At 44.5% G+C, this 27,063-nt stretch overlaps 1 protein-coding gene across 5 annotated transcripts; it reads left to right on the forward strand.

Annotated features, from left to right (window-relative positions):
- The first annotated feature begins 433 nt into the window (after positions 1–433).
- Positions 434–19,622, forward strand: npy8ar (neuropeptide Y receptor Y8a). Of its 5 annotated transcripts, XM_029837042.1 has the most exons (7): positions 434–603; positions 3,535–3,597; positions 13,601–14,183; positions 14,286–14,527; positions 14,735–14,797; positions 16,964–17,110; positions 17,286–19,622. In XM_029837042.1, the coding sequence occupies exons 3-7, from the start codon at positions 13,875–13,877 to the stop codon at positions 17,743–17,745; spliced, it is 1,221 nt and encodes a 406-aa protein (XP_029692902.1). In that variant the 5' UTR covers positions 434–603; positions 3,535–3,597; positions 13,601–13,874; the 3' UTR covers positions 17,746–19,622.
- Positions 19,623–27,063: the final 7,441 nt, after the last annotated feature.

A 27,063-nucleotide genomic window follows, 5' to 3' on the forward strand; every position in this document is an offset into this window, starting at 1 on the left:
GCGACTGTCACTGTGTCTGCCAGGTCAACAAAGGTGCTGTCTGGCCATAACAGAAGCAATTGTCAGTGTTGACCAAGAATTAATTAACTGCACAACACGGAAAAGGTCACTAAAGCAAAGCAATTCGATGACTAACCAGAATAAAATTGGTGAAGGCCTGATCTGATTATCATCCCATTTTAATAATAATGCTCTACACTTTTCCCAATATTGAAGTAACTGTCTGTTTTATTGGGCTCACGGTGATTAAATGTGAAAGTTCCACCATTTGCATGTTAAATCACGCCAGTTTTTCAGCCTAATGAGAGACGGTTTTCCTCCTGCCCTGCAGCTTCACTCAAGCGTGCGTCTGCAGACTTGACAAACCCCTGAACGATTAAGGTTGTGCACATCCCTGGAAGCGGAGAAAATCCGCTCTCCGCAGTTGATCCTACTCCAAACTCCACACTGACCCGCGTTCGCCGCTCTTGCACGCGCCCAATCACACGCACAGGCGCGTGTACGCCTGCGCGCACCCACGCCTCACTGTGAGGGAACGACATCGTCAGATGGACTCCAGCAGCAGTCTGTGGATGCAGACGGCGGCACCGACAGCCCGGACAGGTGAGTGCGCATCTGCCGCTTCCTCCTCCTCCACCTCCTCCTCCTCCTCCTCCTCCTTTTCTTCCTCCACCTCCGCGCGCATGTGTTTCATTGTGTTATTCAATTGTTAAAACGGGTCACATTTGCATTTTTATTTTTTAAATTCTCTGCTGCGCCAGCGTGCAGATGTTGGAGAAAATGGCACATGCACGCAGGGTTGCCGCTGACAGAGGCTGTTTAAAGAGGCTCAAATTTGGATCCGAGCAGTAACTTAGATTTCTGTCAGACTAAAAAGAAAATCAAACGGCCATAACTTCGTGTGTGCGGCGTAACGAGTCTAATTGGGCCATCGTGGATTAATTGACTGCGACCGAAACTTATTTTCTGCATCTCTCGCGTAAATTCTTGGTCCTCACGTTTTGCTTTTGTCTTTCTCCACCAAAATAGGTCGTATCTGTGTTGTTTGTACCATAAAATGAATCGGCTGCCCTGAAGGAATGGCAAAAACAATTCATTTATTTTAGTGCAAATACATCAGTTGTGAGTTCCAGCAATGTGAAACGTCAAGATTTGCAATAATGTTGTTTTTTTTTCAATTCAGCATCAGCAACAAGATCCATAATGCATGTTTTCTTTTATATTTCACTATTTCCTAAACAGTCCAGCAGCTGCAACGCAGAAGGTGACCGTTACATTCTAAAATCCTTATCTGGGGATCACAGGACACACTGTCACCCTTCGTTTTGTTTTTTCACTGAAACGGAGGTGTTGTCAGCACGGGGCATGTTCTGCTGTGACAGACACGAAGGACATCTTGTGGGGTTGAAACAGTGACGTCTCAGATGTCCGCAGTTGTCACAAATGTTTTTTGTAGCTTTAGTAGAAATCAAAGGTGACAAGAGCGCAGCGAGTGAGACGGCAGCCTCGGGTCCGACTATATTTAAGCTCCTGCTCTGGGTCCTAAACGAGGTGTGGTGTGCCCAGCTTCTCTTACCAGTGCAGTGCTGTCAGCTCAGACAGGGATATCTGACAAGTTTCAAGGGCCTGTGGCCAAACAGTCTGAATTTCACTTAAAGGGGTTTCCAGTGAGCGGCACGCTAGCAGCACAGACCATCATTTTAAGGTTTGATTAAACATCGACAAAGCCGAACCGACTTTCACTGTGGCATTAAAAGAAATAATCCATCAAGTCATCATCAACTGTAAGGTTTCTGAAGAATCTCAGACTCAAATTGGGGGTAATGATGGTTGATTCCCAACATTAAATCACCAGATGATAGGAGTCAGCAGGGGCCCCGGAACATTAGCAGAGATTCGTAGAAGCTGACGGTTGACCCCTCTAATCAGATGGAATGGCTGTAGTTTAAGGGTGTTTTTTTTTTAAATTTTTGGACCTTCTGCAGCCTCATTAGACATTTCATTCGAGCACAGTCTCAAGTCTGCAAGGTTTTACTCTTAATTAAACACGATAGTTAACACACCCGTGCTCACAGGGGCAAGAAGAATAGCATCTCTACGGCTGCACTAATGCGCAGGGTAATTAAATGTAAACAGATCTTTCTCAGTAAAGACACAAGCCATTAATAAGTCCACAGCAGCTGCTCTATTTTGTTTCATTCGAGTTAAAGAGATTCATGTACCTGTTTATTTGGCTCTTCTGTCCTCAAATTTCAGCTTGCAGCAGTCCATTAAACTGGATTTTAATGTGCCTCACTTTCATGCCCTCACTAGATGAATTGGCTACATTAAAGGAAGTCTGTGAAGCCTGTGGCACCTCCTTTTTGGGGGATGCACATTTGTTTCAGCGAGGTACTCGGAGATGCTACGAGACCTCTGTAGCGTGTCTCAGCCACACGATGGCGACCAGCTTGACGATGATAGCAGAACATACGGGAGAGGCGTGACAACGCAGCTCCCTCTGAGTGGGAGCAGCGTCCACTTTGTGCACATGAACAAGCTTGGAGGGCTTTTAATGGCGTGATCTTACTTCTAAAAATGATTATTCCTCTGTTTGTATTGTACTTGCAGTGGGAATCAAATTGCAGTTTCATGAAGAGTGCTCCCTTTAGGACTGAAGTATTCTCAAAGATTATTCATTTTACAGCTGACAGAAAAGCTGCTGTTTATCTCTGATAACACTGTGTTAAATGAATGCTAATGAGTGTTTGCTTGTTGCAATGATTTTGCTTTCAAAATATCAAAATAAGCCTGGGAAGTCATGTGATCAGTCACGATCATTTCAGCTCAACAAAAATGGCTTGAACTGAACTACTCGGGGGTGGTTGTGGGCTTGTTTGTGGCAACGCCTACGTCTTTGTCCTTAGACGTGTTGCGTAAATATTGAAAAGTTCACATGAAGAAAACTGAGACTTCAGGCTTGGCAGATAAGATGGATGAGGCTTCGCCGTCAGGCACATTGTCCTATTTCTCCGCTCTAATGCGGTAGGATTCAGCTCAGCGGGATCCAAGCGTGCATCCTGTGGACATGCTCCTTCATCTTCATAAAATGTGTAATTTGATTTCTTTTTGTCGAACATTAACATCTATTGACAGTACGAGCCAATAATGACTACATTCCACCTTCCCCTTGAGAGGACTCCCCAGGCGAACATCGACTGTTGACGCAATAAACATTATTTTTATAATTCTTTCCAGGCATTTTGCTAACCGCAGGTTCACAAAGAATAATGATTCGTCTTGACAGCGATAATGGCGAGCCTCTTAATTTGGCAAATAAACAAAGGCTGCACTGCGCGCCTGGATCATTGGGAAAGTGTCTTATCCTTTGGAAGATTATTTCTCATTCTTTTAAGCTTCCTATTTCATTCTCTTCATTGACAAGTTGCTATATTGTCACCGTTGTTACTGACATATCGCTCCCTTCGGTAATCTCCCATGCAGACCAATGGCACGAGCCATAATTATATGCTAATCATCTGCATTTTCCAATAGGAGGAAGTGGTGACACCATATCAATCATTGATCGGACCTTCGGCGTATCGACCCCTTTTTCTGGTGTGTGTGAAATGATGTTTCCCCTCCTTCCATCGAAAAGGTGAAGGCTTTAAAGGTGCGATCTGACATTCTTCGGACGCTTCGCTCAGGGACACAACCTCCAAAAGCAAAACAAGGCCAGTTGGGAATCGCTCTACTTCATTTGTAATCTGCAGGTGTTCTGGTTTTCCGGAATTTTCCCAAGGCCGAGAAAGCTGTTTTTGCATTACTGACATTCACAATCTGAATTAAGTGGAGCCTAACTGGTGCAGCCAGTTCTTTACAAGCCGGGGCAAACAATCGCTGCGCTCGTGTGAGGAGCTCCGGCTCATATAGATCTGCGATTGAGCCTCAGAGTCTGTGCACGTTCACTACGGGAGATTAAAAATGTTTGCGTGGCAAGACTTGCGAGAACAGAGCAGCCAAATAATTTTGATGTATATGCATCATGATTCATTGGATTGTTACGGCTGAGCTTGTAACAATCTTCTGCAATATTCAGTGTTTGAATAATTCTGATTGTTCCTACACATATAATCACTCTAATTCAGTGTTTCCAATATAACCCAAGACTGCGTTAGGGCATAGATCCTTGTATACAGTAGAATAAACGTGACATTTCGATGGCCCCTTTTATCCACATCACTGAATTAAGCCTCTGTATGGAGCACCCAAAAACAAAAACCAGCGCTTCATTTGATGTAAAAGCACTTCCAGGATCCTCCTTCTGCGTCAGCTCTGAGCCGGTTTCCTGACAGAGAGGAATATTTGGAATGTTTTAGGTGGGATGATACCGGCAGTCTTTTATTGCCTTTGTGGGACCCAGATCCAGGAACAGACCCAAACCCTCAGTATTACAATTGGATATTAACCGATAAAAAAGGTCTTTGACTCTCTTCAAAACGACCACTCAAACATCAACACGCTGTGAACGTGAAAGCCTGACGGCGTGCGCGAGGATCCGAGAAGGAGACGGAGGTAAAAGCCACCAGGACAGAAAGGGAACCAGGCGAGTTGGATACTTAGATTTAATTTCATGGTGTCCAACAGCTCTGTGTGAGAACCAGACGGGCGGCGTGACTCATCCACCTGCCGGGTGATCGCGCCGCTCACGCCAGCCCAGAATGACACCATTTCGGCACTTCTGTTATTGGGAACCACTGAAGCCACTATTACAGTTAGATGTCCTCACATTTAAAGGGTGGGCCCAGTAGATCTCGCCCTGTTTGTTGATTACTGAGGCCTGGGGGGGGGGGCAGCTGCACTGGAAATACTTCAGGCTCGCATGCGTCCGCGCAAATCATTAGAACGGATTGTTTAAAAGAGCAACCGCACATCAGTCAAACATCGAAAGGGAAGAATGTCAGTCAGATCCACTGAGAGTTGGGCTGAAGGACAGTTGGGTCAATAAGTCCCGGGGCCATTTAACAGCAAATAAATAAATGAACGGCCAGCTAAATATTCATCGATTGACCTGATTGGCACATTGGGTTTCGTGGCCACTTGCCATTTTAGGGTCTAAAAGCAGCGTGCGTCCTTATATAGCCAGCTTTTCCTTCACAGCCTTGATGCTAGCAGCATCAAAAAACATGTAGTGAAACACGAGCAAAGTTCTGTCGAAAGTAGACTGGGGAACAGAAGTCCCACTGCAGCAAATTGCCTCAAAAAGATTTATTTTTCTGGTGGAGCTGCTGTTGCTCCCAGCACCTGGAGTGGAGATGATGTCGAGGGAGCTGGCAGCCGTAATGTGAGGCAGATTACGGAAGCTGACGAACAGACATGGCAGGATTGATGATGCCGGTGAGGATGCATCTATAACTGGAGCGCTGTCATGCTGGTTCGCCGACAGGAACCATTGGTATTTACACCGCCTTGATGATGAGTGTTTACCTATCAGCCGTGTCCGTTTACTTCGAGGCCCTGGCCTGACCCCAGCAAACCTTCTAACACAGCTGGAGACAAGATTGCTTTTAAATTTAAAAATGTTTTAATAGCTAATTTCATGGTGTGCTGTACATGCAGCCAAGTTGAAAAAAATGAGCTAATAAGAGTCCCCGGGGTCCCAAAAGAACACAGAGTAAATTGATTCTCTTGGATGGCCGTGTTCTGCTTCACATAACATTCAGATGGTGAGTGCACAGGAACCAGCAGAGAGGAATAAATCAAGCTCGCTACAAGCTGTTGTATGACTCTGAACACGCCAGTCTTTGACTGATAAACTCTGCACAATGCGAGAGGACAGAAGCCGGGCTCACGTGTTGCGCGCTCTTACAGGGAAGATCAAAAGTCCCTCCGTTTGATGGTTCCTGTGTCTGTTTTATTTATTTATGAGGGAAATCATAAAAAAAACAACAGATATTCTGACAAAAAAAGGAAAGTTTGGCGTGTTTTCAAATGGATGACCAATCAAGATTAGCGAGGAAGGTTATCAAAACACCAGTGAGGGTGATGAGACAGAGTCATTGGTCTGGGGGGTCTGGGGGGAGGGTCCGCAACAGCCTTTTGAACATCACCAGGAATCATGGATGGTTCTGTGTGGTGGATCCGGGAGCTTTGCAGAGGACAAACTCAGTGAATCAGAAATACTGGGGGATGATGTAAGAGGACCGCGGCTTTGGAAAGGATTTGTTTTCTATCACGAAAATGAGAAAAAGAGAAAAACAAAGCAAAATCAAACTTAAAAATCACATGGGGGTAGGGGGGTTGAAGGGGTAGCCTGAAGTAGCCAAATCAAAGTTTATTTGTGGTTGGATGTTAAAGCAGGTGTTCAAGGAAGGAAAAGTTATTGCAGTTATTAAAGTAGTACACTTAATCAAAGCCCTTCTTTGTCTTTGGCACAGACATGGCGATTAAAAAAATAATTAGTGTAGATGTCATATCAATGAAACCAGGTGACTATAAAGCAGAAAGGTCAGTTCTTGTGGTATTTGGATCTTCAACAAGAGTAATTAACTTTCACAGCACATCTCTTTAAGGGCTAAATATAATGACGTTAGCGTAGCTTGTGTAACAAATGATGTCCCTGGGAAACAAAAAGCAAGTATAATCACCCGTGTATAGAATATTCTGCGTCATCAATGTTTCTTTTGTCCATGAATCTGACGTCCGTTCTGCAGGTTCATCCATCCCTGCTTGCGTTCATTCCAATAACGTGCAGATGTTATCCTGCATTTCTCAGCGCTCGGCGATGACCAGGAGCCAGAACGGCATCACATGGGTTTGAATCAAGCCTGGACGTTTGTGATGCGGGTTGACAAGTGGGAGGTTGTGTTTAATTGTGCCTGAAGGGAGTGACACAATAAAACTGAGTTTTATCCAAATTCTACACACCATCATTTCAGGAAACTGTAGCTTAAACCCAATAAATTCCTCCTTTGACACAAATGATGCATTTGCATTGTGTCATTTACTGCAGGTATTCACTAAAGCAGCCTCCAAATGGCTTCATCACAGCGTGGTTTAAGCCACGCTGGAACAGTGGTGAACCCTCTCGGAAAAAGAAAATAAATTGTGTCAGCTAACATTCATTTCTGCTTGGTCTGACTTTGCATTCCACCAATCTGTGCGTCGGGCTGTAATTATAGCTGCAGCTCATGGCTGCTCATTAAACACAGGCACACTGAAATGCACATATAGAAAAGTTTGCAGTGACTATTTGATGGCAGGCTGAGGGTCTGGATGGATTTCCCAGGCATCCGACGGCGTCCTCTCCCTCATTCATAATGACATGCAGGCCAGGTGAGGAGAGGAGAAATTCCCCTCAGACTTGACATCAGTAGATTTCTCTGCCTCTGAATCTCACTCGCTATATGCCGAGTGCTTTCCCACAGCTCCCTGCATAGGAAATGTCAGAGTTGGGTTTCCAGGTAGCTTCCGTTCCAGGAGTTAAAGGCTGCGCAACCACAGTTTTTAGCTATATCAGGGTGAGTGTTTGGAGAATCCAGCAGGAGGTCCATTCACTAAATACGGGGCGGTTAATGAATCCGGTTCAAAAGGTACATCCATCTTTCTTTCCACTGCATTTGGAATCAGTGACGTTGTTGTTCTACACAGTGTCTCTGAGCTTCCTGAAGCCTGTTTTTTCAAATAGAGCTCTTCTTCTTTGAAGTCCAAGTCCGTGTAAAACAAGACGGAGTTGCTCCGGAGTGTGAAATTGGCCATTAGGTGCGGAAGTGGTGGAGCAGGTTGGGTGAAGGTTCAGAGAAGATGCATTTAGGCTCCAAGTGGTAGATTTACATAACCCAAGTGTTAAAATAGCTAAAAATTTCACAACCCTGTCTGTGCTGCTAATGAGCTTGTTAGGAGTCCACCATTAGAGCACGATTCAGTCAGAAAAGCCTGTTGTGTCCGGAAGGAATCATCCAGCTGTGCATGAACAGCCAACTGTTCATGTTCTGTAAGCATATTTGCATTTTAGAGACACCCCCCCCCCCCTTGCTTTTTGGATTTTTAATTATCACAATTAAAAGGCAAAATAAAAATGTGTCATCTTCTTAGTTTCCCGTGTCACCGAGATGTCCAAACCTTTTTAAAATAAGACAAAAGAGGGAAAGAGTGGAACACATGAGAACTCCTTGGACCTGTTTAATGAGCGAATCTTGGATCTCTCAGATCTCAGATCATTGCTGAGCTGCTCATTTCCACTTTGCTTTTGTGGCAGATGCACAAACGATGCTGCCAAACGTGCTGAAGTCATTTGTTTTTGCTGCATGGTAATATTGATAACTAATAATTTAGTAGCGGATGTGTTAAATGCTTCATTTTATTCGTCGTCGTTTGGTTGCTTTATCGAGTCTGAATGCTCATTTAGATGAAAGACAACACACAGTTTATATAGATTCAAACCTCTTGCGCTCTTTTTTGTGCTAATGAACATCATCCTCTCTCCCCTGTTTCATCTCCCCATCGCTCAATATGCTGATGCAGATGTTTGAAGTGGAGTTAACTGTAAACATGCGGGTATGCACAGGCTAGTATTGCCCCCCCAGCAGGACTGGCTGACAGCTGTCTGGCCCATCTGAGCTGACCTTTATGTCTTCTGGATGAATCATTTAATAGATTTGCCCAATCCCTGCCCCACTGGCATCAGTTCATTGCACCCTCAGGCTCTGATCTGTTAAATATATTGGCAGGGCTGCGCCTTCAGGGTTAAATTTGATGGGAAGATCAGGGGAATTAGTTCACCACAAGGCTGCTGGATGAGTCGGCGGCACAATACAAGTTGATGAAACATGGCACAGCGTTTGATGGGGATGTAATTCATCATCTCTCCCACAACCGGGAGGTGATTGCCACTCATTCATCAGGGCATCATCGCACTTTAATTTGAAATGAAGTGCCTGAAGTGGGTGAGGAGAATTTTTAAAAGTCTGATTTGGGAAATTCTGCAGATATTTCCCAGGATGTTGATGATCCAGAGCCCTTTACTGTCCAGCCGGATTTGAAAAGATTATCACATTTGATCGATCAGTGGTGAAATGCAGTTCATTGTGGTGATTCTTTCAAATTGGTCCAGTGTTTTGGAGGAATTAACGGTCCGTGTGAGGCTGCCAGCGTTATTCCGACTGTGACTCAGGAAACTTTGAAGTGGCACGAGAGGAGGTGGGGATTACTGCAACTTGAGAGGACGAGGTTGTTGACGAGGATCTTGTTTGATCTCCAGCAGCGTGTCGCTGTGTGGGCTTGCATAAGTCCGTGTGTGCAACCGCGCACGTGCAAGTCTGTGGGTCGGCGTGTGATAAATAATGACGACAAAGTCGGGGGAGGAAGTGGGAACCGAGATTGAGAATTTGTACATGTTTGGTTGGGTTTTTTTTTTTTTTTTTCGGTCTTTTTTTAGCAAATCTGAATGGCACGTGTCCAAATGTGCTGCAGTTATATCCGAAGGTGCATTTCTGTTTGTCCTCTAAACCATTTTGTCCTTGAATTCATCCTCTGCTGCCAATTTCTTCTGTTTGTTGTTTTTTTTTCTTTCCACTTTCGCTCCTGCCAGTCTTGCCTCCCCTCCCTGCCGCATCGGAGAGCCGCTGTGCTTCGCTATCCTCCCTCAAGGAAATGCTTGGAATCTAAACAGACAATGGTCCTAAACACTTATCTGTGTTCGTCAGCAAGAAGCAAATCATGATTTAGTTTAAACCGAATGGATTAACTAGCTACTCTGGCTGCCCCAATTCTACAGTCAGATTGTAGTTATTTATATCTCCACAGCCCGAAGACCAACAGCAAGCAGAAAACATCATTGCGGCGTCCTCATCCGAGTCTGCCTGTAATCTGCAAGGTGATGACAGCGTTTAAATGCTCTTTACCTCCATAAAAGTCTCAAGGCAGCATTAAGATCTGTCGGGGCATTTTTTTACGGGCAGAGATGATGCTCGATAGTCGTCCCCAAAGGATGATCCTATTTTGGTGGAGCCCAGCAGATCTGCAGGTGGAAGAGGGCGATAGAAAGATTCTCAGAGTTGTTGTTTTTTTAATCATCTTTACCAGAACTGGTAGAACATCCTGTGGTGAAGCTGCAACACCGGAATTGTGTCCCTGGTTCTGCTTTAGTCTTCACACACCCAACACTTTTGTAGTCACAGGCTAATCAACAAATATTGATCCCATTTATAAGAGGTTTCGAAATTACAGGCTCAGAAAAATAGTAATTAAGGGTGTGTTGGGCTGGGCTGCAAGTTCATAATAAAGCATCATGTTTGTGTTGGATATTTTATTTTAGTTTTTTCTTATTGTAGGCTTTTAAAATTAACAGGTTAGTGCAGGATGGATCATTATTGGAATCACCGGGAAGCGTAGATGGGCAGAGCAGTATAAAAACAACAGGAAGAACCTGCTGACCAGCTTAGTGGGTCTGATTATGAAGAAAACAAAGAGGGGAGCAGTAATAAACATGTAGTGATCTGCACAGACTGCAGGGAGTGCTTCTTGCCTAAGATCAGCACCACAGGCTTGAAGCACCATCTCAGCGGGCATGCTGGAGTCAAGGCTTCAGCTTCATCAAAATGTACACTCTGTTTATTTTTCCATTTATTCCACTGTGAATGGAGAAAAATTGGAATTTCTTGGGCGCATTTATACAATTCTTTTTAAAATAGCAATGCAGAATCAAACAAATAAATACTGTCACCACAGTTTTTTGTGGATGTAATTTATGGCTAATACCGCATCTTGCCGACAGGGGGCGCCACACTGCATCGGTATCGTTTAAGACCCCTTGTGTTTGAAGATATTTCAAGCAAAGTATCCAGATAAACACAAGTGTATCTCAAATCGACTATCATTGTCTCCAGGATGCTGCTATCATCACCCTGTTGTGTTATGTGTCCTTGGGGGCGGGGGGAGGGGGGTTTGGCTGTTTAGATCATAGCAACAGCAAAAAAAAGGAAAATGATACATGGCCTTTAAGAAAGGTTATTATATAAACAGATTACATGGCAATAGAGCCCATATATACTGTACATCCTCTCTGATCCGCTGAGAAAACTGGGGCATGAGATACAGAATTATATTTGGCTAAATAATTCCGAAAGCAAGAAGAAGAAGGCTCGATGACGGGTTATAAATTTCAGAGCAGACGGACGAAGCGGAAATACCCTTTTGTTCATCCTCTTCGTAAGCTTTGAATGGAGATTTATGAAAATAAATTTGCAATTATCTCCGCTCTGCAGGCTATGACCTTTTAGCGATGAACCCGTGAAGGCTGTTTCTCTGTTCCTCTTTCTTTTTGAACAGGTATTTTGGGGGACACCTGATCCAATCCAAATAATTCAAGTGAAAGGAAGGAATTTACCAGTATAATCAGCCAGTTTTTACATTTGTGCTGTTGTGTATTTAATTTGTTAGTATTAGAATACTAGAAAAGCAGATAACACAACATCATGAACAGTTTCAGAAGTCCATTTAATAATAAATTAAAGCTAAAGACAAGAAATAGTACTGTAAATCTGCTTATTAATAATGCACCATTTTGTACAGAGAAGTTATCACAACACTGCACTTAGCAGAATGTAATGACTGTGGTCACATTTAGATTTGCTGCTGATGTTCTGGGAAAATAAAACACTTTCTGGTAATTTATTCATAGATAATAATGTGTATGTCCATCCATTAAAGGCTTGTACATGAGTTTGTAGCATTATCTGGACAGGACGAAGGCAGCGGAATTAGATGTGTCAGATACCACCTATTTGTGGGATGTTTCCATCAAAGTGCGCTCGGCTCCATCTCTGGGATGCAATTTGCTTCAGAGGTCAGACACCAAGGTCACTGCAGCCTCGTTTGTCCCACTGTTGTCGACTATTAAAAACCTTTTAAATTCTTTAACTGTATTCTTCAAACCCTTTGGAGTCCACGCCTGCCCATTGAGGATCCCTTGATGGAGATTTAAACAAACATACTATAATAATAACCGCCATTACACTGCTGTTCCTCCCTCACTTTCACATATATAAGCTCGAGGAATATCACTGGAGCGGACAATGATTGGCTCCTTGCTATGGTGGGATCATGGCGGCAACATGCAGAAAAAGAAGTGGTAATTTAGTTTTGTCTTGCTGGGCTTTCACGGCTCAAGTGCAGCTCGAGACAAACATCCTCATAAGGCTTCCGAGTGTTTGTGTGCTTCTGCCACAATGAGAGCGAGCGCGTTATTACAGGGAGGTGGTGGCTGAACGTGACTCACCGTGGATCAGTTTAGCCCCTGCAAGTGCGCCTCGTTCGTTGGCAGCTCCATGCAGTAGGTCCCATAAAAAAGGTGTCCATGGAAGAAGGAGAACAGCAATGTGAGTGGGAGAAACAGACAGAGCTCGCCCGAGGGAGGCTGGCAGAGAGACCATCCGCTGATTGAATCTATGCACATATTAAGTGTATGTGTGTTGCGTGTATGCTAATGAGAGTGAGGATTTAATGACAGCAGTACAGTGGATGTGTGCCAGCCACATATGAAAGATTTTTAATGAGCAGCGACTTCATCAACGAAGACCTCTCGGATAAATGCCAGAAACGAGCCGGGCGCATGCTCTCCGTGTGTCCAGAAGCTTTTATCGGCCTTTTAAAAGAAAGATTAGGTTTCAAAAGGGATGCGTGGCTGCACTAACGACAACAACATGCCGCGTGTTCTCGAGATTGGATTAATAATGGAGCTTATCTTCCGCTTTCACTATCGTTTTCCCCCACATTCATATAAGCTAATTTGGAAGTATTCTGATTTAATAGTGTTCTTGTTAATTCCTGGTGCAGTGTAAAATTTAATCAGAGGCTGCAGATTATACAACAAAAAAGGTCATTTTCTTTGTGATTTATGGCCGCACACTAAAATCCACTTGCATGGATATTCATTTCATATCTGAGGACTAACGAAATAAACATTTTCCAAATTTAGGGCAAACCCATCCTGAATATACTTCAAACATAATGTAATAATTATAGTTTTATAGTTTTGTCCCTTGTGAGCAGTAGTCAAATCATTTTCAAGTTGTTTAGATGCAGTTTTTATAATTGGGTTGATTTATAGTCCCACTGCTGCGTGGTTAACAGGCCGATACCGTTATTTTTAGCACCAAAGTTTCTTTATAATGCTCTTAAATATGGACCTCAAGCCTGAGAAAATGGTTTGGACTTTTCAAAACGCTGAGTCTCGACATTCTTCAGTCTTTCAGATCAAGACAGCAGAAAATGTGAATAATCTTTGTGTCCCGCTCTGACCTTGGAACTCCTATTTGACACGCAGCGCTCTAAATTACACACTGTAAATGAACACAACATTCTCAAATGTTCAGCCTGTCCTTGTTGATCCGGGACTACATAATATAACATTAAGCAACAATGGATTATGTTAATGTGTGCGGCTGCGTGGCAAACTGAGACTCAGAGAGGTGAAAGAGAAGGAAAAGGAAGCGCCGGTGCTCTGTTTTCCTCTGTCTCAGCCCACTTTTGTTCTCCCTCCGCACTTGAGCTCCTTTTGTCTTCTTCACCTCAGTCTCAAACCTCTGCTGAGAGTTCTTCATCTTGCTTTTCTTCTTCGCAGGGAAACACAGATGCTTTACTAATCCGGGGGGAGCACGGGCAATGAAGAAAAAGGAGGACAACATCTATATTTGAGTCGTTCCTCCCCACGGTCACCATCCCATATCTGCATCATATGAGGCAATAGTGAACCTGACAGTCCCTCCTCCCCTCCCAACCTGTCACCTCTGCTGTTACCTGGCCCTTTTAGGGAAAGTGAAGTTCACTCACAGCCGGAGGGCTTTCGTCCTATCCAACCCCGACCCCTGACACGCTGCCTCACCCCCCATTCTGCCATGGCCAACGACAGCAGCTTCCTCGGCACGTGGGAGGGCTCTGACTGGGCAGAAACTTCCCAGTGCCCACCTTCCATAGGCGGGGCCACTTTTTGGATCGTCGCATACAGCGCTATCATAGCAATTGGGTTGCTAGGGAACGCAGGCCTGGTATTCATCATTGCCCGGCAACAGGAGCTGCGCAACGTCACCAACATCCTGATCGCCAACCTGTCGTGTTCGGACATCCTCATGTGCGTGGTGTGTCTCCCTGTCACCGTCATATACACGCTGATGGACCGCTGGGTGCTGGGAGAGGCCCTGTGTAAGGTCAGGACCCCCCCAACTCACACACACTTAGACACCCGCATACAATTAAACACCCACACACACTTCCTAACAATGCATAAACCTCTTTTCTTCCTCAACCAGGTGACCCCCTTCGTCCAGTGCATGTCAGTAACCGTCTCCATCTTCTCCTTGGTGCTGATCGCTCTGGAGCGCCACCAGCTGATCCTTCATCCCACTGGCTGGTCCCCCGCTGCGGGACACTCCTACCTGGCGGTGGGGCTGACGTGGCTGGTGGCTTGTTTCATCTCCTTGCCGTTTCTTTCCTTCAACGTCCTGACCAATGACCCCTTCCAGAACATCAGCCTTCCCGCCAACCCTTTCAGGTGCGCTGATGTTGTTGTAGTGGGAGCTGCTCCAACCGTGAGCCAGTTCCATGTCACTTTTTCATCTTAATTGATCAAATGTTTGTAATAGGAACAGTATTTCCTCTGTGCTTTAGAGAACAGCCTTGAAAAACAGAAGGAATCTTGGGTGGATCAGCAGAAAAGATCAAATCCATCCATTTTCTCTTATTCCCTATTCCTAATCAGGGTCACGGGGGTTGCTGGAGCCCAGCAGTCAGCAAGCGAGAGGCAGGAACACACCCCGGACAGGTCACCAGTCCACCACAGGACACACACTGTTCTCTCACACACTCACATTTCTGCAGTCAACCTAATGTGCGTGTTTTGGGACTGTGGAAGGATAATAAACAATTGATGTCATTTCAAAAGCGATTTCACAGTTTGTGACATAATCAGAGCTCCCTGTGCAAGTGCACCATTTCGTAGGTGAGACATTTGGATTCGGAGTCAACAGGCAGAACTGTAAATCAAATTTAAATGATTCCGCCTGTGTCAACGGACCTGCCGAGGCCGATTCCAGCCTGCCAGCAGCCGCAGAGCGGAGCCGTCCTCTGCAAATTTCCATACAGACCGCCTGGAATGTTTGGTTTATTTTGCTGGCTGAGGATCCCATTTACATTATGCTGATTCGGAGCACTCATTTTGGCATGAAATTGCCTTTAATCAGCTTCGTCCACCCTTCGCCATCAGGTTTCGGTGGATAATGGACCAAAAGGTTGGATTCAGGGTGGCTTCACCAAACCTAAGCAGCAAAGCTTGCTGCGCGTCAGTACCCTAAAAAGTAATTTTAGTGACTCTTGTCCTGCAGGATCCAGGTAGCAATGCCATATTTTTAAGTGCTTTCTGTCTAGAAATGTTGACTGCTTTGACATCTGGCACATGCTGCTGTGACGCAAGGAGCCACAGGAGGCTTAACGAGATTGAAGCTGACACGGAAGATGAAAAATCCCCATTAGTCTGAGGACCGCGTCAGATATGGAGAATAAAATATAACTGCTCTCTCTGTCTGTAGAACTGCTCCCTCCTCAGCTGCACAGCTGAAGTGTAACATTAGAGAACAGAGGGATGCAAAAAAAAATCTTAATCTTAATCTTAATCTACAGTAGATCGAGTCAAAAGCCATTTATAAAAGAATGCACTCAGTGGAATGCAGCTCCCGAGTCCTGACTGTTAACTATGGGATGGTGTATGAGAGTCAAATGAAAAGCTCTCCCAGGATGGTCGAAGCAAATATCCAATGAAGTCCTGGCTTCGTCATGTTGGGTTTTTAGCCTCATCAGCTCCATTTTTGTTACTTAGTCCTGAAAACACAATGTGATTAAAAGTGAGAAAATGTTGGGTTTTTTTCATTTTCTTTATCATTAATTAAGGTGCAACTATCAGCGACAACGGATTATTTGCAATAATCAGAATTTGTGTAAATGTTTAGTCAAGCCTGAGGTTCCTGTTGACTCTTCACCATTTTGAGCTGTTCTGTTTTCCGCAGCAGACACAAACACTGTGTTCTTAAATAAGCGTTTGAACAGTTGATCTTGGGACCTGTAACTGCATTATAAAGCCTTTCAAACGTTTTTGGAGCTCCGAGGAGTTTCCTATTGTAGAGTTTGTTTGTCTGTTTCCAAAATTGGGTCATGTGTTTAAAATTGGATCAAAGGAGGTTCACAAAAATCAGAATCTGTCATCGCTCATAAATACAGGACTCATAGCTGCACTGATATTAGTGTAATTAATGCAAATTACACGATCTATGACTGTGAACTTTCATATTCTTGGGTTCCATTTAGGCCCATCTCTGAGGGTTAAACTGTGCAGTGGCACCTTCTTCGCCGTTCTGTCCTTTTGTTCGTTCTTGAGGACAAAATGCTTTCAGGAGCTCTTGGCTGTGCACTAGAATCAAACTGTTCCATCATTCAAAAAGATGCCTCCCACCTGCTAACAAACAAGTCCAACCAAGATGTTCTTTCTTCTCCATGGGCTCTCAGCACAGTTTGAAACAAAATCAAAAAAAAAATATATTTTTTAAGAAAGAACAATAAAAGAAATGAGTTTGAAATCACTGGAGCTGTATTAAGGATGCACGATATTTCTCCATCTGGCAAGTTATCCTCCAAAAAATTTTTTTTTGGTCATTTTTAATTATCAGCTAATCCATATTAAGCCCATAAAGGCAAACAATAGCGATGGCTTCTATTTATTCAACAAGTTTCTACAGTGGCGCAGTAACATTCGAGGAAGACACAAGAAGACATTTGTAGCCTGTGAGCATTGATAGTTTTTGATGAAACTGAACTAAAAAAGACCATTTAGTGCAGTATATCTTATCTCACTGGCAACAGCCAACTGTTGGTGGTGGCTGAAGACATCGTATCGTGCATCCCTAATAAACACCTTAATCTCTACTATGTTTTGTGTCAGGGATCATTTGATCTGTATGGAGAAGTGGCCCTCGAACAAGCATCGCCTTGCCTACATGACGTCGCTGCTAGTTTTCCAGTACTGCCTGCCGCTCGTGCTAGTGCTGCTCTGCTACCTCAGGATCTTCCTTCGCCTGAAACGACGCAGGTCACAAAGCTATATTTTGTTCCTCGCAAGTTGCTATCACAACAAATTTGTCGCAGCTCCTGTTTTCCCTTTTGTTCCGCGGCGCAGTCCTCTTTATTAAGTTTCTTTGCCTGAGGTCTGCAGCGGTATTTCACAGTGAATCGCCTGACAATGGGCCTCATGCTGTGTCACACAGGGACATGCTGGAGCGCAGCAGACGAACCCGGGGAGCCCAGAGGATTAACGTGATGCTGCTAGCCATTGTCGTAGCCTTCGCTCTGTGCTGGCTGCCGCTGAATGTCTTCAATACGCTGTTTGACTGGCACCACCAGGTGCTCCCCGACTGCCAGCACGACGCCATCTTTTCCGCCTGTCACTTGACAGCGATGGCCTCCACCTGCATCAACCCCGTGGTGTACGGCTTCCTCAACAGCAACTTCCAGAAGGAGCTGAAGGCCACCCTGCAGCGCTGCCAGTGCAGCAACCGCACCACCGAGAGCTACGAGAGCTTCCCTCTCTCCACCGTGGGCAGCGAGGGGCTGACAAAAGCCACTTCCATCAACAGGATGGGATCAGTCTGCGTCCTCTCAGCCCGGCCTGAGGTCAGCACGGCAATACCCGTGAAAACAATTCCAGGCAACACTGAGGAGCGGTGAAAAATTCTTCTGTAACAAGCGACTGGCAGGTAAATGGCCCGTGAGTGGGTGGCTGTAGGGCCAGTGTTTATCAGAAAAGCTCTTTTATGTCCAAAACACTTTACTTCAGTTCTGCAGTTCTATTGCCAGAGTTTCAGAAGAGCTTTTTCTCCTAAGTGGAATGTTCAGAGACAGGAAAGAATGACGGTAGAGACGAGAAGTATCAAAGGACTGGGATATTAAAATGGACCCAAACCTGTTACACCGGAAAACAGCACAACAGCCTGCACATGTACAGTTAGACATATGTTTAATCAGAGATATCTCAACAAGCACCTGTTTTAAGATTCAAAAAGTGAGACATACCAAATGATGATGTTCCAACAGCCAGCCCACAGCGGATCTGCCACATTTCCGGCACATCTGCGTTGGATTTATTATTTTGAATTTCTTTCTTTCTCAGTTGAGATAAAAATGTATCTGATTCCTGCCAATCACACTACACAGAGGTGCATTAAGGTCAGATTTAAATCAACTTCCCACAGCTGTGTGTCGGCGTGGATGCACCGATTGTTCTTCAAACCCATTCGGGCATCGTTGTCGAGACAACATCAGATCCAGATTGCAAAAACTCGAACCTTAACGATCACATGGATGTACGAGGCAGCACACCTGCCCCGGGACTGTACAGTGTTTCGACCTGTTGGGCCTCACGTGACATCTTCACACGTCTGCTGCCTGTATTTACAAGTTGTGTTTGACCATATAAGCAAAAGAAATCTATATTTTATCCATACAGACACGCAGACTGTCAGATTTAAACAGAGACAAATATGGGCGAGAACTGCGACACATACTGGCAAAGTCCTCATCTAATGTATTTGATTTCATTGGTTGTGGTCAAAAAAGGAACGGTATCAATGTTATTAGACAAAATGTGCTTGTAAATTATCATTTCTTAGCTGACTTTAGGCTGATCATGTGAGCATGTTCCAAAAGGAGTTGGGAAAATGAAGTTTGCTGATCTGGGTCCACGCAGCAGCGTGTAATTATGTTTGTAGCCATGGAGGTGACAGGGTCACTGCAGTGCATCATGGGCAAATTGGCGTTTTACATCAGTACCCACCAGTCGATTCCCAAAACTTTGATCATTCTTGCTTGTTTTCCACCAAAATGACAGATTGTATTACTCAAAATTGTCGTTTGCTGTTTTTGGTGGGTTTCACAGACGACCTCAGATCATTTTCTATGTGAAGTAAAGTGTAAATTCCATTATTACTAGTGAATACTGTTGACAAGAGCATGTCGTAGTAAGCATTCCAAAAGTGTGGTAGAAATTACAAGTGCTTGACTTCAGTGGAACGACGAGGCTGCCTCATTTCCGTATATTAGCATATAACTCATGAAGGCTTCATTAACGTCCCCTGAACCAGTGATGGATAAGTCGAATAATGTGCATTAAGAAACTTGAGTGGGTTTCTCTAGTTCCCCGTGGCTGAGTTATTCATGCGTAGCTGCATTCGTGCTAAGTCTGTGAAAGATGCTGTTACAGTTGTCGCCGCTCAGCCTTACTTTTCTGAATGAAATTCTCAAGAATGTTGCAGATACTGAGCATATTTTGTAGCAGTTTTCACACCAAATGAAGTTTATATCGTAACTTTACTTTTGTTTCTCTTTGCCTCACACGTCGTGATTGAAACATCCGTGGTGGCTTTGGTGTGTTCTTCTTTTGGTTGCTATGACTGTGCTGGGACCAGGCATGAGCCCCAGACAGTGGCCACCATCCAGTGTATCTATTTATTGTAAGAGCTGATGAGTTTTGACTTTTTTCCTTCCCTGAATTTATGACTTTACTGTAGCCGTGTAATTAAACTTGTGTGTGTGTGGGGGGAAAAGTGGCTTTTTCATATGTCTCATTTATTAAGGGAGTTGTTTCAAGCCGGGAGTTTGCAAACTCATCTGACAAATTACTTATCGCTGGCAACAATACGCACGGTGACGTGCACCGAATGTCTCCCCGGTGTCAAAATAAGCCTTTTTCCTTGAGAGATTAAAAACGTTTTGTAGTAAATCGCTGAATCCAACGGTAAGTCGAAGATGTTAGCGTTATCCTAAACCCTTCTTTCCCGGCGTTAATGTCAACCCAGAGCACAATTCAGTGGAGAAAAATGAATAACAAAGAAAAAAAAATCACATCTATATTTTTTTGTGCGTCACTGTTTATCTCTCCTGATCAGCATGGTCCAGCAACTGAAGAGTTTAAATTACGGTGTGATTGGGAGCTGCTCCTTAAAAGCGCATTACGGCTCGGTGGAATCAGCCCTCGTGCGTCAGCAGAACACAGTCACCATTTACGTAACCAAACCGCCAGCGTGTCAGCTGTTGCAACGTGCTGAACCATCTGCTTTGTGACACGCTCGATACCTTCTAAAGGGATTGCTGTGCATCACGCTGGGGTTTGATCCTGAGTCATGAGCTGCGAGCCCTTTGTTTTGGATCACCGCGGCGCTGCGCCGCAGCCGCCACCAACTGTCAAACGTCTGTGACCTTCTGCAGTCCTGGGGCGGCGGCCTGCAGCCCGGAAGCTGGTTAAAGTTCCCCAGGGTCGTGTGAGAAATGTTTGCACCGTCAATCTCATTTCATCCCAACACGGATCTGCACAGAAATCGTCCTCCTTATGAGGTTTTGTTGTCTTTAACCACCTCGTCACGGCACGGACGCCGAACCTTTCGCGTGTCAGGGAACGCCTGATTTTGAATGCGTGGAGAAGTCACCAGTTCTGTCACTCAAGCAATAAAAATGCTTGACAGCCAGAGAGGAAGCTTGTTAACTTCTTGAATTTTGCAATTCAAATCAGGCTCTCCCAACTCATGAGCTTCTCTGAAGATTAAATCCCCGATGTTAGAACCACCCACTTCCATGAAGTCATGCTGGGACTGAATGGAACTCCTGTGATTACAATTTAAAGCAGGATAAAACCCAATGGGTCTCTGTTGTACATAATCCCCATCCAGTCAGTATGGATGTATGTGCCAAACGTCCTCCGTGGACACTCTGTCATTATCAACCTCACACTGATTGTGAAGGGACCTGGTCACGGAGTCACCGGGTTCAAACCTGCTTCCCCCTCCATCATCACCAGATGATTAAATTAGCTGTCCTGGTATCTGATTAACTCGGTGCGCGTCCTAAACGTGGGTTTTGATACACTTGAAGGTGTCTCAGTTATGTAACCATCCTGGGGTGGTGTCCGTGCTGGGTTTCTTCTCTGCTGGGCACAGAGCTCCACCTGACCTTGGTCCCTCTGAGGTCAACGGGAGATTTATTACACTTTGTATCCCTGCTGCTGTGGCCGATAAAAGGACCAATGCCTTTTAGTGTGGTTTGAATTTTTACTATTAACTGTAGTAAAAATTCATTTTTATTCAAAATTCTAATATTTATAATAATTATATATAAAACAGGAAAACACCCAAAAATGTATAGATTATTGAAATACATAAAATCTATCTGAACACAAATATAAAGTTGTAAAAAAAAAAGGGGGGGGGGGGTAAATAATCTGGAAAAGGTGGTATTAAAGTCTTCTTAGAAACAGTAGCGAAAAGACCAAATAATTAGTAGTTATACCAACCAACGTTTTCTCCATTAAACCGTCAATAAAATTAGGAATAAAAAAAGAACATTTAATTAGTCTGTTGATTTTATTTTACATAATTGTAAATTTGCAAGTTGATCTTTGCAAGTTGCCACTATTCAGAATGCAAAAGGATCTCAGAAGTGTAGAGTGCTCCAATTACAGTTCAAACATTCCACTTTTCCAGTGCAGTGTTGAGAGTTCTCCCCAGTGTTTCCTTGTCCCCCTCCCTCCTGCGTCTCGTCAGTCTTTCCCCGTCTTGTTTGTCTCCTTCCAGGCTGGACGGAGGTTCACCAACCATCGGATTCTCTACACACCTGCAGCTCATCTTTGCTCAATCATCCACACCTGCCTCCAGTCTTCTGTTTCCCAATTTGTTCTGTAACCCTCAGCGGGGACAGCCTGGCTCACAGAACTCGTGTTTCGTTAATGCCTTTGGCTTTCGCTCGTTTTGTACTCTAACACCTCTGACCGCTGCTCCAGCCTCGCCCAGCACCCAATCAGATGGCAGCAGCATTTGTTTCAGACTCTCGAATGCACAGATGATTGTAAGGACAAAGACCTGAAACACAGCTTCCGTCTGATTTCCCGTGAGAGGTGGAGGCTTTGGGGGGGTAAAGACAGATTTGTCCTGCAGTGACCAAACTCATTCTCACTGGTCCTTGTCTTTCTAAACCTCACTGAGAGAAGCTTAGGATGCTTAGGATGTCCTGCAGCAGCCTGATCACCAAGAAATCCCACAGAACCAGATTTTTGCACTTTGTTTGTGTGTGTGTGTGTGTGTGTGTGTGTGTGTGTGTGTGTGTGTGTGTGTGTGTGTGTGTGTGTGTGTGCACATTTAAGTGCTCTGATGAGGAGGGCCATGTCTGAGTGCCGTCTTTTGGCAGTAATAGTTACGGCTTGCATGAGGACGCTCTAAAAATCCCTATAATTTAACGTGATGAGTTTGATGAGTAAGATGTACCCAATCAGTTGTGCTCAGGCTGTCGGGGATGGGTAGGGGTAGGTAGGTGGGGTTGGGGGGGTGTGGGGATACAGAACTGATGAGAGTGACACACTTTGCCTACATTAGCATCGCTTTGATTTTTAAAAAGACACATTTGATAAACTGAAAGATAGAATTGTTCTGTCGCTACAAAAGAACAAAACCAAAAAGGCTCCACACAAGTCTTACTGACACTTCACACAAGCACGCCCTCCACTCCCTGTTTCCTTGGTTACACACACAAAAATTCACACCCATAGTCAATCCCAAAGTCTCTCCCAAGTGAACAAAGCGATGCTAAGAGAACAAGCATTTACACACACACACGCGCACACGCACGCACACACACACACACACACACACACACAGACAGAGCTCCGTGATCACAGCATGAATAATCAAAAACCAACAGAAAAAAAAAAGTTGTTGTCATGGAGACTGATTATATTTATGGAAATTGGGGTCTGACCTGGTATCACCCTCAAGAGACGCATGTGTGTGGTAAAAAACTGTGATTATTGTGCTTTAGAATTGTGATTTTAGAAGAAATGGCCTCATATATTCATCATTATCATTACGGCACATTCCAAAACATATTTCACACCCCGGATTGAAATCAGACACCCATTTTAGTTTATATGTGGCGATTCAGCTAATTAGTCGGAGCATTTTATTAAAAACAATGTTGGAAATGATCTTAAATATTCAGAGAATGACTACACATGAGGGGCCAGCGCCATGGAAGTGGCGTTCATTAGGCTGACAGCTGAAGTGTGCGTTTGTGGAGGGTGTGGGCTTTAATTTTCAGGATAACAGGCTGTCAAGACAAACTTTTGTTTGCCTCGGTGGGACTTTCTTTTCAGGATTCCTCCTATTAGAGCGGATGGCTGCCAAAATAAAGTTAATCAGAAAGTCCTTATAGCACAGAGGAACATTTAAAAGACCCGGAGCATTCAGAATTGGCCTGACGTTAGTTATAAGAATGTTAAATAAAAGGACACATGAAGATGAAAAATGAACTTAGCAGACCAGAACCTTGAGCGTCGAGGTCGACCAAATGTATAGAAAATCGATTAGTCGGATACCTAAAACACAGAGAATCATTAGAATCCGACATTTCATTGAAAGGTCTGGGGTTTATTCCATAGTTGGTAGAATGTTCTTTCATAAAGGGGAAAAAGCTGCAGATTTCCCGCAGGCTACATTAGAGCAGTCACACTTTGAAGCCCAATGGTTCCGATAAACTCTGCTCGGTGGAGAGTCAACACTCTAGGCCCAATATTAGTGCTGAAAAGTTCCAGGGGAGAATTAAATCTGTGAAATCAAATTTGTGGAAGAACTGCAGGAACACCCAGGACAATATTAGCGCTGCGGCAGACGTCCAGAGGAAGACTGTCAAGACAAGGTCCATGCTAAATAAAAAACCATTTAGAAGAATCCACGGGGACCTGGAAATACTGCAGCCTTTGCTGAAGTTCCTCTGATGACTCAGAGTGAATGAATGATTAAGGCTCCCTGTGGGGCCCTACAGCTCTAATGTGTGTATGTGTGAGTTCTTTGTTGTGGGTTTGGATACAACAGAATACGTCATGGATTTTATTGGGTGAAAGGGGAACTGGAGGTCCGTCTCATCACGTACATACAGTGCATGATAAACCCCAGGCAGGGCTGGAGTCGATCCCAGCAGTCACTGGGGGAGGGGCGGGAAGACATCCTGGACTCGTCTCCAGTCCATCACAAGACGCTTCCATCCGCCACTTAATTTTGGATTTTAGGCAGAGTGCCGGGACCAACAAAGACTTGCAGAATTCTCCAAAACCCCAGAGAACTGAACCCATAAGCATTTTATTTTGCTATGAGGCTGCCATGCTAACCTCGACACCTCACTAATGTATTTTCCCCCTCTCAAGGTACTACTAATACACCAAAAAGCTTTCAAACGTGACCTAAACCCCGACAAATCATTCACTGGTGTAATTTGGCAGCGTTCAACCACCCATTATCTGGTCAGAAGTCCTCCGAAACCAGAGGCGTTGCCAGTTTTGGCGATCGATCTGTTTTCCAGGCTTCCATTTTCCACCTGTTTGAAGCTCTATTACCATCAAAGGTTTTCAGACGCGGCACAAGAACATGAATTGCGTTTTCAAGAAAACCGACAATAATCATCTAATAATGATATGCATGAGGTTTCTGTCGCAGCTTTGTCGCCCCTCCACCATCTGGATGAGCGCTATTAAAGTGTAATATGCTGTCGTTCCACCTGTGAGAGGGCGGCAGAGACGGCAGATGAAATCCATGAAGCACTTGGCAGCAGCCCCCCGACTCAGAGCTCGAAAACTTTCAAAAGCAGCTTGAAAGGGAATTTTTTTGGCCGTGTCAGTTCTTAATAAAAACTTTATTAACGAATGTATTTACCCTAGAAAAAAAGCAGGAGATAACCTGATTTGACACAGCAGGGTGTGACGCTAACAGGGTTTGCTGGTGTTTGCGTGTTTCCTTGTGTTTTCTATCCTTCTTGCTTAGCCTAGCCTAGTCCTCATCTGGGCATTTTAGCTCCATTCTGTGGTCTGCTGTGCACAGTGGCAACATATGGCTAAAATCTGCTGCCTTTCTAGTTTGCTTTAACTTCCTGGCTCCCGTCCTCCTAATTTCTTTTTGTCTTCTGCCTTTCATAATGCTTCAAGCCCAGCAAGCCCTCAGATGCTGGCCCAGCTCTCAGGCTTAAGCTGCTAAAGGCAGCCTAGTTTGAAAGTCTCAGATAGCCAATCGCAACAAAACTATTGTCTAATCAAAGCATGCGTCAAATTATTTAGATTACTTCTACCTTTGGTTTAAAATAGCAAAGGGGGAGGGGCTTATTACATACTGAAGCCTGCACGTGTTAGCAGAGGGTCATCTAGCTCAGCTTAGCTTAGTTTAGCTAAACTTGGGTCATCTTATAACTGCATGGTCAAGTTGTGAGACATCAGATACTTGTTGTTCATAGGAAAATCAATCAATCTGCTTCAACCACTCCTCTAATCACCAGGGCACGTCATTAATTACTTCACTGCCCATAATCAGGGACAATAAACACCCCCTCATATGCCCTGTAATTCATCTCCCTACAGTGTTTACTCCCATCTGATTTCTTTCATTAATGCAGGAAGGCCTGCTACAGGTGTTGTTTATGTACACTCGCTCAGCACCGACATCCATCTTCATCTGTCCTGTCCCTCATATGAATTGTTACTGGCAGTAGGTTCAAAAGCCAGCAGCTCTGACGCTATAGGGGTGTGTTAGAGCCAAGGACACGTGGTTCCGTACACACATGTGAAGGCGCCGGTGATGCCCCAAAGATACACAGAGGTGTTAGAGCAACATATGCTGCCATCTTTCCCCAGCTTACTCCAGCAAGACAGTTCATCGTAAAGCTGCGTGACTAATTTCAAACTGTTGAACTAACAAAGACGTGCAAGCAGGAATGGGAAGAGAATTCCAGCGTCAACAAATAGGAGCAGGAAAGATGTATACAGTTTAAAATTATGAAAGGCATTCGCGGAGCAACTCCATCGGAATGGGAGTCGGTAATAACTAGAAATGATAGAGCCGATTAGGAGTCAAAAATCCCCTCAGCCTTTCATCTCCAGCCCTTCATGTTCATCTCAAACATGGAGGGGGGGGGACAAAAAAAGTTACAAATAAGTCACATTAGCTGCAGCGTGTTATGGCGTTCACCCTTGTGAGGGTCATTATATCTGACTCCCTCTGTTCTCCCCATCTCTGCTCACGCAAAAAAAAAAAGATTTGTATGGAGATTACAGGAGCGGAGACCCGGCTTCTTCCTTCCAGTCATGAACTCCTGTGAGACACTGTACACTTTAATCTCTGGCTCTCTGTAGTTATTTGTGTCTGTCAGTCACAAATATCTGCACTTTGGAGATAATCAGCTCTTCACTCAGACGCAGCCTTCAACTCTTTCAAACTGTTGCTGTCTTACATGAAACGTGGCGCCGATGCTGCCGTGTTTGACTTTTATTACCTCTCTTCTAAATTAAGAATGACTCTGTGGAATAGCTGCTAATGAGTTGTCCTTATTTTGGCCATTTTTGTTCTTGTAAGTGTAGTTGGGGACATCAAAGACGCACGAATGTACTTTTTACTCGTGTTTTTGGCAATATTCAGTGTTGTGACTCCGTTCCCTGTATTCAAGGATAATTTGACAATGGAGAAAGGCCACCGACCTTTGACCTTCCCGCGTCTCGTCTCAGGAGGAGACAACAGAGATGCAAAAGATTTCCTTTGCTTAAACAATAACAACACAGAGGTGCGCGGCCCCGGGATCCTCTCTGTCCTTATGTCTCTGTGGGGACATAAGGGTGGGACAACATTCATCAAACTGTCCAGCTCCCGCGCTTTGACCCAGAAGAGAATCCAAATGAAACGGATCTGGATGTCCAGACGGTCGTGTCAGCGGCTGCAGCCCACAGGGATGAGGACTCACACCCCATTAAGCAGACGAGACAGAGACAAGGCTGGGGCCGGTCACGGATTTGAGCCTGGTAAAGATGAAGTAGCACCTCCAACCTTTCATGTGAAGAAAGAGCCCCGTTTGCCTCGGACAATCTTCACCCACCAGACGGTTTCTGCACCAGACGTGATGGAGGAGAGGCTGGAGCCGAATATACACACATTTAAAGGATGCATGGACTTTAAAAGCTCTATTTAAATGAAATCA

This window comes from Takifugu rubripes, chromosome 6 (genome assembly GCF_901000725.2).
Source record: "Takifugu rubripes chromosome 6, fTakRub1.2, whole genome shotgun sequence".
In the NCBI taxonomy this organism is placed as follows: Eukaryota; Metazoa; Chordata; class Actinopteri; order Tetraodontiformes; family Tetraodontidae; genus Takifugu; species Takifugu rubripes.